Source organism: Ovis aries, chromosome 26, assembly GCF_016772045.2.
Source record: "Ovis aries strain OAR_USU_Benz2616 breed Rambouillet chromosome 26, ARS-UI_Ramb_v3.0, whole genome shotgun sequence".
Taxonomy (NCBI): Eukaryota; Metazoa; Chordata; class Mammalia; order Artiodactyla; family Bovidae; genus Ovis; species Ovis aries.
The window spans coordinates 15607150-15622638 of NC_056079.1; the positions used below are offsets into that span (position 1 = coordinate 15607150).

Consider the following 15489-nt stretch of genomic DNA (forward strand, 5'->3'; position numbering starts at 1 on the left):
TGGTTTCAGCAAAATGTGAGTTTGCTGCTTTTGGTTGTACATATTTTAGCTCTCTTTGATGTTTAAACTCTATGTATTAAATATCATGTCATTTAATAAAAGGGAAAATGCATCTTTGCAAAGTTATAGGAACGCATGATTCTTTTAAATTCTTCTCACAGTGGCTGGCACGTGGTCGGTACTGAACAAGTAGCTGTGGGACAGAGGGATGGATTCTGACTATAAATACACATGGAAGATGACTTCTGGATTTCACTTTAAATCCTATAGAAGTAGGATATGTTTTGATAAGAGAAAGGTAAAATGCTTCACAGAAAGCTTTGTTTGTGATATAAATAATAGGTGAAAACTATACATGCACTGAAATTATGGCCAAGTAATAGCAAAAAATAATGTATAAGAAAAAAAAATTTTAATGTCGCTGCTACTGCTGCTAAGTCACTTCAGTCGTGTCCGACTCTGTGTGACCCCATAGACGGCAGCCCACCAGGCTCCCCCGTCCCTGGGATTCATTCTCCAGGCAAGAACACTGGGGTGGGTTGCCATTTCCTTCTCTAATGCATGAAAGTGAAAAGTGAAAGTGAAGTCGCTCAGTTGTGCCCGACACTTAGCGACCCCATGGACTGCAGCCTTCCAGGCTCCTTCGTCCATAGGATTTTCCAGGCAAGAGTACTGGAGTGTGGTGCCATTGCCTTCTCCGTTTTTAATGTTAGAAAATGTTTATTATATAAGAGTGCTGTGCCTCTATACCTATAGTTTTGAGCGGTATCACGTGGCCATATACTGCCACCTAGTGGTAACATCTGTAAGTACAGTCTGGTTTTGGCAACTGGGAGAGACTTGTCACTTTTAAGCCAAAAAACCTATCCATCTATATCCATCCACCCTTCTTTCTCAATTCATTAACTGAATCCTGAACAGGAGTATAAATACGGAGGAAAAAACAGACAGCAAAGCTAAAGTATTTTATTAATAATTTATTGTCAGTAAGAAAGACTGGTTAATGGTAGTTTTCAGTAAAAACCTTTACAAGACCTTGCATCACAAATATACAGACACTATAAAAATTGTGTCGTGGTGGTTTTGGTTCTACACGATTCTGCAGAAGGTCCTCATTACACTTTCCAATAATGAAAAATGTTTATAATCCTAAAATACAGCAACCCATTTATTTAAGACATGTTCATGGATCAGATCTGTCCTCATCCTATGTACAGCTGGAAATGAATGACTATACTGAAATGTATGAATGAAATGTCCTACTTCAGCTGAAAAGGACAGAGTGAAACCCTGGTTATATTAAAAAAAAAAAAAATCAGGGTGCTAGGTAAATGACAGGAACACCACCAAAATCCGGTCAAAAACAAAATGTACGAAGTCATCTTGAAAATCTAGGGGAAAACTATGAAAAATCAAATCTGTACATAAAATTTACAAAAAAAAAAGGAAAATTAAAATAATCAGATCTATATAAATACATGAATCATGCTAACGAGAGAGAGGAGAGCTGATTTTCGCTTCATTGTTTTAACACGGGACGAATGTAAATACAAAAAAAAAGTCTGGAAATGGAGCTGCGGACGTCAACCGCATCTGACGACAGTAGGTCAGGACACTGGCGATGGCGAACAGGTCAGGAGGCGCGGGCGGGGGTTCAGTGCAGCCATGCCCGGGGGCGGCTCCCCCTAAGAAGGGGCGCAAGCGCTGCTGCAGAGAACGGTGCAGGGCAGGGCATCCGCTGCAGGGATCGCTCTAGGTTCGCTGGGGTTCAGGCACTTGGGGGGGTGGGGGCGGGGGGCGAGTCCGCGGGGTCAGACCTCCGTGTGCTGCTGCGAGTCCAGCGGAGGGACTGTCACCTCCTCGAAGGGGCCGTCGTCTCCGCTCTCGTAGTCACTCATCATGACCTCCGACTCGGCTTCGCAGCACGCGGACACGTCGGAGCAGGACGCCGTGGAGGCGTACACCGACAGCGGCAGGCTTTCCACCGCGGGGGCTTCAAAGGTCCTGGGGTACCCCGCAGGGTAGGGGGCGTAGGGTTCTCTGCGGGCGCTGCCGTCGCCAGCGCCGGCTTTCTGAGGTTCGGACAGGTCCACGGCGTAGAAGCTGGGCAGGTACTGGTTCGGGTGGAACCTCTGCCGGCCTCGGGAGGCGGAGCCCGGGCTCCCCGCGGCCGGCGCGTCCCTGGGCGGGTGTATGGATTCGAACTGGTCGCTGAACTCGGGGGGCAGGGGCGGGAGCTCGTCCGCGCCGGGGAAGTCCTCTGGCGGGGGCGGGAAGTCACTCTCGATGTCGTAGCCTCCGGGGTAATAGTCCGTATCGATGGCGTTGGGATCGGCCGAGTACAGGGGGGTCTGCTCGTCGATTACCTCGTAATTGGGGAATTCCTGGATGTCCGGCAGAGGAACGCTGGGCATCCAATCCGACGTATCCCAGTGATACCCTTGTTGGAAAAGAAAACCAGATGTTAAAGTGTTTTCCTCCCCAGCGTGTGCGCCGCAGAAAAGGGCCCAGGGTATGCAGCACGCACAGGCGCAAAGGCATCCATCCCCGCGCACCGAGGGCCACCGTCAGGGCCACCGTCGGGGCAAGCCTCGGTCCCTGACCCCCTCCCCTCCTGCGCCGGTTCTGAGACCCTCTATGGGTTAGGCTCTGCTCCTGAAATCAGGACTTACAGTTTTAGGTAAGTATCTAACTTTCAAAGAAACGTTAAGTTTTTAACAGAAGCAGCAGTATGCCAGCGCCTAGACGACATGCACTTTCCTTCAAACGATTCCAATCATCCTTTGAGCTTTCCTGCAGTCATTGAGAACCCTCTGCCCTCTATGAAGAAGAGTGTTAGTTCAGCCTGAGGACCTTGATAAAGAAATTTTGTCCTTGCAGAAAGGCGTCTCAAGAATGTCACCTGATCTGCACTACTTGTCATTAAAAAGAGATACCAACGAATGTGTCTTTCAGATAATAAAAGTAATCACTAGCATGCAAAATTTTTAATGTAAATTTCCTTTAGAATGTCATAAACTTAATGTTACAATTGTACTATTTTCCATGAGTCCTCAGAAAGACAATAAATTTTATTAATTTAGTAACATAGCAAAGCATGCCTCAAAATCAAACAAAAGGCAATTAAACATTGACAAATATAACACAAATGTAAAAATTTTTGATAAACTACATTAATTTTGTTTCTTTAAAAAGGACTAAGGGTCATTTTCAACTATATAAAGGTATAATTATTAAAAAAAAAAAAACCTTCCAATTTGGGGGTAGCCTCCCACCCCAGGATTTTTGAAATCCTTTGGCAGCCAGTGAAGGTGAGGCAGGCGCGTTTAGAATGCAGGCCACAAACAAGGACGCAGTAGTTACGGTGCAGACACGTGCAGCAAGTCAGCACTGGGTCAAGTCTCCGCCCATTTGTTTAGTGAAAAATCAATGAACAACTGGCATGCATAAGTCACCTCTTGATTTGCTGAGGTCAGGAGCAGCCAAAGACTCTTTTGGTTGCAGAGTAGAGAGAAAAGAAAACACTTGTAATTAAAAGAGAAAGACGGCTGAAAAGGCAATAAAGATAAGTCCATAACACAATATAAACTGTTTTATAAAGGCCCAGTCAGCCATGTACTGTGCCTTCTACGCCATTATCTATGAAAATCCCAAACGGTGAGAAACTTGTGTAGCACAAATAAAATGGGACGTGGGAGCGGAGGGAGAAGATGAGGGATGATGAACTAGGGATGTGGCCGGGAAACTTGGACAGGATTTTACTTTCTTTCCCTTGTTTCTGGCAAGCTACTCCTGAAAACGCAAAATTTTGTTAGGAGTAATTGAAATAAACTGATAAGGAATTTAAATGACCCCCTCATGTTACTGGGAAATACTACAAAATCAGTTTTTTTCCTAAGGCTGGGTAACATCAGGTTGCTTAGGTGATAATCCAAAAGACATAACTATAGCTACATGAGAGACCCAAACTTTATAGCACAATATAGCCTTCACATGTCCATAATTCAGAGAAACCACGAACACACTTAGATACTGATGAACAGCTAAGAGAAAACCTCACCAGACCCTGCCCTAGTTGAACATGATTTTATATTCACATTGTCCACCTTTCCTTAGAGACACCGTCAGCTGGCTTTAACCCTGAGCCCACCCAAATCTGCCTGGCCTCTCCCTCTCCTGGAGTCCTTGTTTTGCACACAGAACTCCAGCATAGGGCAGAGTCAACGTGAATCACGTGACCGTGGAGCAGGCGGCTTACCCTGGCTAAGCTTCAGCCTCTTCTCTTTGAAACAGAGGTGGAAATCCCTTAGTTATTATGAGGATTAAATCAGATAATGTAGGTCAAGCACTAACCATTGACTATCATTGTAATTCTTACTGAGGAAATAAATGACTAGTAATTTTCTAAACTAGACCCATGCTTTCCGTGCATTCAATGATGCTCTTGAAAACCCAGTGATAAAGTAGCTTGGAACAAATAAGATTTGATTGACGGTTCTCTTCTAGGAATTTAAATCAAAAACTGAAAAAATTGTGGTGATTTCTAAAACATGAATAAGCCAGTATTTAGCTAATATTTACCTCTGGAACTATTCTAAAAAGGCTGCTAAAAATGTGGTAGTTTCTTTCCAAAAAGAGGACTGACAACTTCTGTCCACTAAACAGCCATTCCATTATTCTTAGTTTTCCATTTTAAACTCAATTTATATTTAATATGTCAAAGACATTTTTCAACGAAAGAGACTGCCATGAAAGAACTATTCGAATTCTGTTTCTTCAAACTCAGTCAATATATTATATAAATATTAGGGTTTCATCATGGGAGAACTAAGACTCAGTAGACACAATATAGATCCCCTTCTGATACACCAAGTAAAGACATGGTAACTTCTTGGAAACTAAGTGTAAGGCTCACCAGTAACTGAAATGAGTAAGCTGCACCCCATCAAACTTGGCTTGAAAGCATCCTTCTCTCACCTATGTCTCAGCAAACCTATCTGTTATCCCAGCAGAAAGGATTCCCTAAGCTTCGTGGGCTCCCAGTGGTCTAGGCCAGTAGTTCTCCAAGTGGTTCTCTAAGTGGTTCTTAGACCAGCGACATCAGAATTAACTGGCGGCTGGTTGGTTAGAAATGTGCATTCCCAGGGCCCCAACCAGATTTGCTCAATCAGAAATCTTGGAGATAAGGCCTAGCAATTAAGCTTTTCCCAAGCCCTACAGTGAGCTGATTTCTAGTCTGAAAATACCTGTGCACTCTGCATGTGATAACTCGAATTCCAGTGCCCTGAAGGAGGGCTAATTTGAACTAATTTAAGGCAGGAATTTCTTAAAATTTTGAACAGATAAAGCTTCCTATGAAATGATTTTTACTCAACCAAATATAAAAATATTGCCTTCTATCATCTTCTACAATTTTCCTCGACCATACGGGAAAATACAAAAGGAAAGAGTCAGGTATAGGCAATTATAAAAAGCTGTGTTATACTTAGTTTTACTCCTATTCACATGAAGAGAATTTTCTATATTAAAACATTTTTTTTTAGATAATTAGAATTACTTTTAACTTCTTCATACTGTTCCCTGTAAAGGCAGTTGTCAAGACCCTAGGGTGACTTCTGGCAACTGTGTAAATTCACTGTGAACCACAAAAAAGTAACAGAGACCACAGACATATGTAACATACGTAACATACATATATAACGATATTTTGCAACACCTCTGGATTATGAATGGACACACCTAAACAGCATAAAAGTATTCAACCTCTTCAGAAGCATCACATAAGGACTTTGTACAACACTGCAACAGCAAAAGCACACCACTCCAGGGACAGTCACTGTGAACACCAACACAGAACACACACACAACTATACCTTCTTCAGTCACCATGTCAACGACAGCATTGACAAGGTGTATTACAGTCACTATGGAAGCTTGTGAAAAGGCACAAGAGCAGTAAATTAGAAAGACCTTCAGTTAGTCAGGAAACTGCATTAAATATGATTTCTGCATATTATACAGTTTCTACCTCATAGTTCAATGACATGAATACTTGAAACATAGCTATATAATTATGCATGATCTCTGCACTTGTTCCTTATATGTCTCCGATTTTTCCAATCAAGTTACATATTTGTTATCATTAATCAAAGGAACAGAGTAACGAGTAACCATATTATACTGTAATTTAGGAAAAGAACTTTCAGCCATAAATGTGTTTCACAATTACAATTATGAATTAAGTCAGGACAAAACAACCCTGATTTTAACATCCCATGGGCAAAAGCTTTCACATTCAAAGAGTCAAATACTTGGCTAAGCCAATTTTCTGGGTCCATTTAATACACTCATACATTGTTTGTGGGGAAAAAAATTAAGAGCTGCATAATAAGTTAAAATATGCAGTATGAATACAAAAATGGCTTTGTCTGTGTTCTCTGTACTCCCACCCCAATTTTCTTGTCTTTCTGCAAACGAGTTAACAGCTGGTGAGTAACATACCAGCAAAGAAACGCAGACTGTCTGCCTGGCTGTTTCCTGTGTAAATCCCCTTTTCATTCCTCTACTAAACTGTTTCAAAGTATTTGTGCCAAGATAAGTAAGTGTGCACGTAATAGGCAGAAGGATAGCCTCCGAAAAGGCCACATCCTCGCCCTGGGAACAGGTTACCATCCTTGGCCAAAGGGACTTTGCTAATGCGATGAAGTTAAAGAGCCTGGGATGAAGAGACTCCCCTGCATGATCTGTGCAGCCCCCATGTAATCGCAAAGGTTCTTAAGGGGAGCAACTTTCCCAGCTGTGGTTGGAGAGCTAGGACTACAGCAGACAGACCGGTGAGGGGCAGTGTTGCTGTCTTTGACAGATGGAGGCCATGAGCCATGGAATGTGGGGAGGTTCTAGAAGCTGGAAAAGGTACAGGACAGGGTCTCTCCTCTGGCGTCTCCAGAAAGGAGACAGTCCTGCTGATATCTTAATTTCAGCCTGCTGAGACAAGCGTCACACTTCTAAACTGCAGAACTGTAACAAATCTATCTTGTCTTAAGCCACTAGGTAATCTATTACAACAGCCTTAGAAGACTAAAAATATGATTTAAATATACTCTTAATACAGGCTTCAAATTTATGATTCATAATGATTAAAATTATGATAAAGGTTAAAATAAAGACACTCCTGGATAGTATATTTTTTCTCACATTGTATTATCTGGCAATTAATTTTCATAACTAGTTTGACCATAGCTTATTAAAAGTATCTAGGACTATTAAGAAGAATGATGTTTCAGTTAAAAGAAAAAAAAACCTAGGTAAAGACAGAAAATACTGGCAAAATTCTGAGATTTATGAAGAGCATTTAAGGACAAATATATAAATTATTACATGAATTGGCAACTCTATAATGTTTTAGAATTAAACCTAATGAAAGAATTCTACTTTGTTGCTGGTTCGATAAGCAGAGCTCTGTCCAAATACTTTATCGCTTAATAATAAACACTGTTGCACCTTCATATCATATATAACATACATATATAACATGCTTGAAATGGCTCAGGAATGAATGGAACACACATATGGCCATCCTTAGTTTTGAAATGGTCTCTGCAGTGTATTATGGACCATCTACTCTGGGTTTAAAAACAATCAAATAATTATTAGTGAGTTATTTCCTTCCATCAATAAACTGTTTACACATGGCATTTTTATGCAAAAAAATTACAATCAAACTAATTCTGACATTCAAAATTTTCCACTAAAAATTCATTTTATAGGATTTCTGGATACTGAGTTTTCTCTACTGGTATGTGCTAATATGATAAAGCTGCTTATCAATGCCATTCACCCTCAAAGAAACAAAACTGTCAGCAAAGATCCCACTGTCAAACTTTCTTCATTAGAAATATAATCCAACTTACTAGCAATCTCTTAAACTGCGCTCTCAGTCAGTACGCTCTGATCCAAATGGGAGCTGAGGCCGCAAGGGAGTCGGTGGGGAGAGACAAATAGAACCTTGTAACAATCACAGGTGCTGCTCAAGTTGCCCGTGTCAGACTATCGCATCTCCTCTTAGGGCTGTGGGGGTGTGAGCGTGTGTGCAACACAGGTGTGCTCAAGGAAGCTGGCACGAGGTTTTGTTTTTTTTTTAAATCCATATAACTTCTATAGCATTCACTGTCATGGAAGAAAGGTCGATGCAGAACTAACTGATCAGACAGAGCTTATCTTTCAATCGGTTACATTTTCTTTCTTATTATGACCAGTCACTACCGTTCCAATTCCTAAGCATGAAGGACGTTTTCAACCTCGTCCCCAGTGGATGTTCATGCAAGGCTGTATAACTGTGGTCGGAAGTGAAGTGTGAAGACCGTCTGAGATGGAACAGCGACTGTGTCCCTGTCCTGTGTCACGTGAGCGGGGCTGCGGCCGGGGAGCGCTGCGGGTGCCTGTTTACTCACCATTGTCATCGCACGACTCCGACTGGAAGGAGCTCAGGGAGTGCACTTCGGACAGGCTTTCCCGGGCGCTGTACGGCTGAGACGGCTTCTCCTCCAACGGCTTTTTGGAGAGACAAGGATCAAGGTCCACTACTTTAGCTAAAAGGAGATGACAGACAAGACAGTTACACGCCACGAAGGCAGGAGACTCTCTTTTCTTCCCTGCTGTATCCTAACACGAAGCAAGTGTGACCCGTGGACTGCCTGGGATTTATTCAATAAAAGAACATTGAAAGAAAAAAAAAAAGAAACATCTCCAAAACAGAACGAGATACAAAATACAAAACCTATAAATACAGCTTGCAGACTCATAAGAATAAAAATTCTCAATAAACCGGCCTGTGGTGGAGACTATCAGACAACATGGGGAATTAAAATTTTATTTGAAAATGGTAATATATAGCTTTTTCAAGGCACCCAATAGATGTCAGGCCACTTAAATATTGTCGCGTCTTCCAGCCACATCTGACAAAAAAAAAAATCCTATCATGCAAATGCCCTCCCAATTTTTCTGTCAAAAAATCCCCCCACCAATTAGAGTTGAGAATCCAGATCAATTACAAAAACGAAATGATCTTTCCAGATGAATGGAACACAACTAGATTCAGTTCCTAAATTAAAGCAACATCGTGGCCACAGTGCTAGGGCAGGGATGCGAAGCCAGGAAAAGGTTCCCAATCGTACCAGAGCTCTGTGGAGTCTGGGCATGTTCATCACTAATAAAGACGCTACACTGCCACGAGGTCAGAGACATTTTATCAAAAACAAGAAAACCGTTCTTACTATCATAGTCGAAGTCCCAGCTAGGTTTCTGGATGGAATCGCTGTCAGAAGGAGAGTTTGAAGGCGGTGGGGGAGGCAGGTTTGGGGCCACACTGCAGACGGCCACGGCCTTCCGGTGTCCATGCATGGACTCAGGGTTGAAGGTGCTGAACTCAGGGTGCTCAGGTATAGCTGACCCTTCGAAGGAGTTGCGGTCAAGGTTGTTTCGAGAGTCACTTGGAATGCTTGGGGTGTAGGAGATGGGCCGGACAGGCACCTGGGGTGGTATGTCAGAGTAAATGTTCTTATTCAGCTTGGAATCAAAATACGGTCTTTGCAAGAAAGCCGCACTGGGTCCCAAGTGTTTGTCCTCGGGTTCGGGCTGGGGTTTCTTCTTCCGTCTGATCATCTTGCGGCAGAAGACGAACACCAGCACCAGCAGAAAGATGCCCGTGATGAAGACGACGATGCCGATCCCCTCGGCCAGGCCGATGTTCCAGGGGGTCGACACGTACTGGTTGGGAGCCACGTCTTCGCAGTGTTTCCCCTTGTACTCATGGCTGCAGTTGCAGTGGTAGGAGCCGTGTGTGTTCTCACAGAGGGCCCCGTTCCGGCAGGGGTTGCCAGCGCACTCATCAACGTCGCTCTGACACCTGCCGAGACAGCCCAGGGTTAGGAGAGGCCTTGGCAGCATCATAGAGACTAAAGGCTAAGACTCAGCCAACACTGACCTGGGCTTCCCAGGTGGCACTAAGGGTAAAGAACCGGCCTGCTAGTGCAGGAGACACAGGGATAGGTGAAGGCTTTTGTAGATGTATAGCACTAGGCACTTGTATGTAACAAGCACCAAGTTTTTAAACTGAACCTGGTGGAAAGCCTAAGGTGAAATGGCCCCTGGAACTGAAAACCATTTCATTCAAAGTCGACAACAGGCATCTTAGTGCCTCATATTCTTCATCAAAAATAATGATCGCCTCTCAGACTATGCAAGGCTCACAAAGATACCTAAAGAGTTGAGAAATGTTTTAGATGCTACATAAACAATGAAAAAAAAGTCATCTATCTCATAGATGGGTAACAACCCCATGAGCATCTGTTTTTAAAAAAAGACAATCTTACTGTTTCCACAGTTACTTCCTGCAAGTACCCATACGTTCCTTTTTTATAAATCACATTTCTAAAATATAAAAGCATTTTATATTCAAAGCAGATAGTATTCCAAGCCTTATATCATGTTCACTTGTTGAATTTTTTTTAAAAGAATGAAAAGATAAATTATACAAAGAGTCACTATGAGCTCTGAATTCAAATTCTAAAGCAACACAGTCCAAAGTATTGAGGTTTTGTTGCATCTGCCCATCGCTGTGACCCTACAGAGAGCTGCAAACATAGATCTTGAAAGAAGTCAGTTACCTTTCTCCCCTAAAACCTGAGTCACACTGACAGACAGCACCATCCAAACTGTCAAAACACGTTCCACCGTTTTTGCAAGGTTCATCTTTGCAGTAGGGGCTGAGCTGGCACCTGAAGGACAAGGGAAAAACAAGCATAAAACCCCAATGTTTTTCCTGCAACTACAGGAGCAAATGAATGTAGGCCCTGCAGGCACACGCAATGGCATGAGAAGCGCTGCTGCTCTAGCGAATGACGGAAGCCTGGGGAGACCTACACACCTCTGGCCGGTATACAGCCCTCTGCACTGGCAGATGAAGTCTCCGTTGTCCACAACGCAGGTGCCGCCGTACAGGCAGGGGTTGGAGGAACACGGGTTGACGCTCACCTCGCAGTAGGTCCCGATGTACAAGGCGTTGCATTTGCAGTAATAACCTAAACCAGCAAATGGGAACCAAAAGTACTATCACTCAGTAACTCAAAAAAAGAGAAGTCTCAGGGTACTGGTTTTTATGTTTAAGTGAAAATTTGGCTCTCTAAGACTTGTAAATCCTGTTCGGTTCTCCATACCCTCTGGGTACAAAGCTGTCTGTATCACCAAACCTTTCACCGCTGGTATTACCCAAATACAAAGGACTGAAGAGGGAACTTGTGACTCGATCAAGGTCATCCTAACTTACCCAAGGGGGCCCAAGGCCTTATGGAAAACCACATTCCCACCCCCATCTCGAGTAGGCAAGGCTGGCAGGCCCCTCGCTGGGCCTGTGGGTAAAAGGAGACTTAGGGAGAACCATGTGGAACCAACTCCAACCCGCTGGTTGGCGTCCTTGGGGCTGGAAAGGCATTCAGGGTCAGCTGTGGTTTCCTGAGGCCAGGGTGCAGAATGACACATATCTGGAAAAGCAATGTACTGAGGCCACCGCTCAGCGGGAGAGAAACTGTCCTCTCCAGCTGCTCCCAGGATGAACCCTAAGCCCAGCTCCACTCGAGCGTCACTTACACCGGTTGCGGTACGTGACCAAACCGACTGACTGCACACGAAGGAGAAAAGCAGAAATGCCGGGAGACCTCCACCCCCAGCGCATACACGTGGATGGACCACTCAGGAGAGGCTCTGGTGTGAGGCTTACCTCCCGTTGGGGAGGGGTGGCAGATGCCCCCGTTCTGGCAGGGGCTGCTCGAGCAGTCCTCCGTCGCCGTCAGCAAGCACCCGGGAGACACATCCACTGACTCCTCGATGTGCGCGTAGCTCCTGGGTCTGTTGTTTAAGGGCAGCTCCTGCCCGTTCAGGTAAATGGAGTCCATGCAGCCCCGGAAACCGTTGCCCACCTGGGGGCTCCGTCCGTGCCGTGAGCCCTGCTGGCGGACGTGGCCCCCAAAATACACGTGGCTGTCGAGGTTGAGGGTTTTCAGTGTCCCCGGGGCTGTGCCCGAGGCGGTGTGGACCTGATCCAGAACCAGCCTGGCGTAGTTCCCGTTCACCTCCAGGGACACCGCATGCCACAGCCCGTCGTTGACCTGGATGCTCTGCACCGAGACGATGCCGGGGCCGCTGCCACAGTCAAACTTGTACTGCAGCCTCCCGTTGTGGATCTGCAACAGAGACAATCACTGTGCACGCTACTCCCGCGGAATCGTCGAGCCCAGCCTCGGGTCACGCATCTGAAGGAGGGGCTGGGTCTGCCGTCTGAAGGCAGCAAGTCAGTGCAAGTAGGGATGAAAGGGAAAGTTGCTCAGTCGTGTCCGACTCTTTTCGACCCTATGGATTGTAGCCTGCCAGGCTTCTCTGTCCATGGAACTCTCCAGGCAAGAAATATTGGAGAAGGTAGCTTTTCCCTTCTCCACGGGATCTTCCTGACTTGGGGATCGAACCCAGGTCTCCCGCATTGCAGGCGGATTCCTTACTAGCTGAGCTACCAGGGAAACCCAGGGCCTCGCATTTAAGTACTAGAGAAGAACACGTGCTTCTTGGTTTACTGTACAAATAATAAAACCAGGCCTCTCGGGGATATCAAAGTTCCAACTACATAACCTAAAGGCATTACGTAAGTGACTGGCAACTGCTAACCAAACAACAGAAGCGCATCAGATTTTGTTTAAAGTCAAAAACGAATCACTCTTGATTAAAAAAAAAAAAGAGAGAGAGAGAAGGTAAGCTGATCATCACTTCAAGTGTATGTAGGACCTTTCTATAAACTCTCCGTAATATTAGTAAGATTAATATCAGAGTTTGAATGTAATGGTCATAAGAACCTGAAAATGTTTGTAAAAAAACAAAAGTAAATGTCTATGTTACTGTAGAGCAAAAAGCCCCTTTCATCCCACAGAACTTATGTGTTGGTATCGATGAATCATTTGAAGGAAGAACTCAAATCATTTCATGTTGCTTATCTTATTCTTTTAAAAAACGGGCCATCTGAACATACAATGGAATTTATACTTTTAAAGTCTCCCACAATCTGAGATACAAATATGCTCAAACACTTACCTCCAAGATGCTGTAGTCGGTCCCTCGGGCATACATGACAACCGCGTGGGCAGAGTACGTGCGAAGCCTCATGGTCAGCTTCATCTCTAACTTGTTTTCATTTTCCATTAGACGATATTTCACAAAGCTGTTTCCAGTAAATGTCACGGATGCACTCCCTGGGAATCACAAAGAGAAGACATAAATCAGAACCAAGTTTAAGCATATTTGTGTAAGTTGTCCCCCCACCACCATGCCCTAATTCAAGTTTTGGATCTAAGATTATACAGTGTAAAATTCAATTCAATGGGAAATGTCTATTTGTTTCATAAACAGCAACAGCAAAACTGGATTTCCATTTGCAGCGAATAAGTTAGACTACTGTAAAACACAGAGAAATGAATTCTAAGATAAATAAGGGATCCAGGTATGAAATAGCCATTAAAAAATCACTCGAAAAAAATTTAGAAAAATACGTGGCCTCAAGGTGGTTTGCAAAATGGTCTCAAGCAAGACGTAAAACAATTCATATTCTACAAAAGCGATGAAACTAATATCAATCCAGAGATGAGAACTATTTTGTAAAATTATTCAGAAATGAGAAAATAAAAATTAAACCAATCAAAAGACCAGTGACATACAGACAGTGGGGTCTATTAACATGTAAATAATATTAATACTCAAAACTATACAGAGCTCCATCCATTAAAAATAAGAAACAGACAAATAATCCAATCAAGCAGATAGCATGAATTGGCCAGTCACAGAAGAGGAAGTGCTACCAGGCCATGAACAAATGAAAAGACAACTTTCACAAGTAGCCAGAAAAACGGCAATTTAAGTAATTAGATGTCATCTCATCCCTGGTGGCTCAGATGGGAAAGAATCTGCCTGCAATGCAGGAGACCTGAATTCGATCCCTGATTGGGAAAGATCCCCTGGAGAAAGAAATGGCAACCCACTCCAGTATTCTTGCCTGGAGAATCCCATGGACAGAGGAGCCTGGTGGGCTACAGTCCATGGGGTTACAAAAGGTCGGACACGACTGAGGGACTAACATTTTACATTTTTTCACTCTTTTATTCTTCATTGAACCTCTCACCTGGGCACTGACCAGACTTGCCACCTGGACAGACGCAGGTATACGTCTCCTCTCTGGGGTCAGTGACACATTCTGATCCTTCAGGACATGGATTGTCTTCACATCCGTGATGGACAAGTGGGCATTTTCCCTCTTTGTTTAAAAAAAAAAAAAAAAAAGAGGGAAGAGGGAGAGCTAATGAATAGGGATTTCAAGAAAACGGATCTTTCCTGTGTCACCATCAAAGGCTGTAACGTGAACCGACCCGCACGCCCCTTTCCACCCCCGTGTGCGTTACCTCTGCAGAGGCACACGGCCGTCCGCCGGTGGCGTGGGGTCACAAAGCTCAGTCTGGCCGTGCTGTGTGTTGACATCACACTTTCGTCCACAGACACCTTCTCATCACAGAACTTCCAGGGGCAGTCAAGGCCCGCACACAGCTTCTGGAACACCTCCAGGATCCTCACACCGATGATCTCCTCGACGTCCGACACGGAAGAGTTGATCTTCTGCAGGAGCTGTCTGGTGGAACCGTGGGCGACACCCGACCTCTCTACAAACAGCAAGACGTCCAGGTGCGGGTGAGGCTCGGCGGGCTGCAAGCTGACGATCTGAATGTCATTCCTCCTCACACCCAGGATGTTCCGCAAAGCTCGCTGGAAGTTGCGCCAGTAGTCACCGACGAACTCTTCCGGGGTGAGGTTGGCAAAGCGCACCGCGACCGTCTGGTTGAGCATCTCCTGCGTCACCTGTCTGACCTGCACCATGATGTCGGCCGTGGTGGTGAACTTGCCGTCCGTCACGCTCACGTTGAGCAGGTACTGCCCCACGTCCAGCTTCTTGTGTGCGATCAGCTTGCCCCCCGTGCTGGACACGGAGAAGAGGTTGTCCATCTGCGGGTCGAGGCTGTAGGTTAACGTGTCGTACACGTCTTGATCAGTGGCGTGGATCTTCCCGATGACGCCGCCCGAGTACTCCTCTCCGAAAGCAGTGATGAAAATCTCCAGCGGCAGGATTGCTGGAGGATAGACACTCTCTTCAATGACCTTGATGTCAATATATGTCAGAGACGACAGCTGAGGCTTTCCATTGTCTGCCACCTGTGGAAAAGGGGGGGAAAATCACCTTCGTCTGTGTCATCGTTCACAACTTCTTAATACAGATATATTTACACTGCTCAAGTTCTAAAATGTGACCAACTGATAGATACTTAATTTTCTGCATGAGAAGCATTACCAAGGGACAGGGTAGAAAGCTTTTTCAGAGTACGTATGTTAATTGGTCATAGTGGAACTGGG

The 15489-nt window shown here is 44.6% G+C and overlaps 1 protein-coding gene across 10 annotated transcripts in view; it reads right to left on the minus strand.

Moving 5' to 3' along the window:
* Positions 1-962: 962 nt before the first annotated feature.
* FAT1 (FAT atypical cadherin 1) overlaps positions 963-15489 on the minus strand; it is a 122329-nt gene continuing 107802 nt past the window's right edge. For 5 of the 10 annotated variants that reach the window (XM_060407138.1, XM_042241339.1, XM_042241342.1 and 2 more), the window contains 11 exons: positions 14490-15291; positions 14213-14344; positions 13132-13289; positions 11774-12236; positions 10925-11078; positions 10665-10775; positions 9273-9904; positions 8451-8588; positions 5874-5933; positions 3456-3491; positions 963-2440 (listed from right to left, as the gene is read on the minus strand). In XM_060407138.1, the coding sequence (XP_060263121.1) occupies positions 1812-2440; positions 3456-3491; positions 5874-5933; positions 8451-8588; positions 9273-9904; positions 10665-10775; positions 10925-11078; positions 11774-12236; positions 13132-13289; positions 14213-14344; positions 14490-15291 (3315 nt within the window). In that variant the 3' untranslated portion in view covers positions 963-1811. Of the gene's footprint in view, positions 2441-3455; positions 3492-5873; positions 5934-7910; positions 7964-8450; positions 8589-9272; positions 9905-10664; positions 10776-10924; positions 11079-11773; positions 12237-13131; positions 13290-14212; positions 14345-14489; positions 15292-15489 lie in introns of those variants that run through there. The other 5 variants (XM_060407140.1, XM_060407139.1, XR_009598659.1 and 2 more) reach the window with 4 other exon arrangements.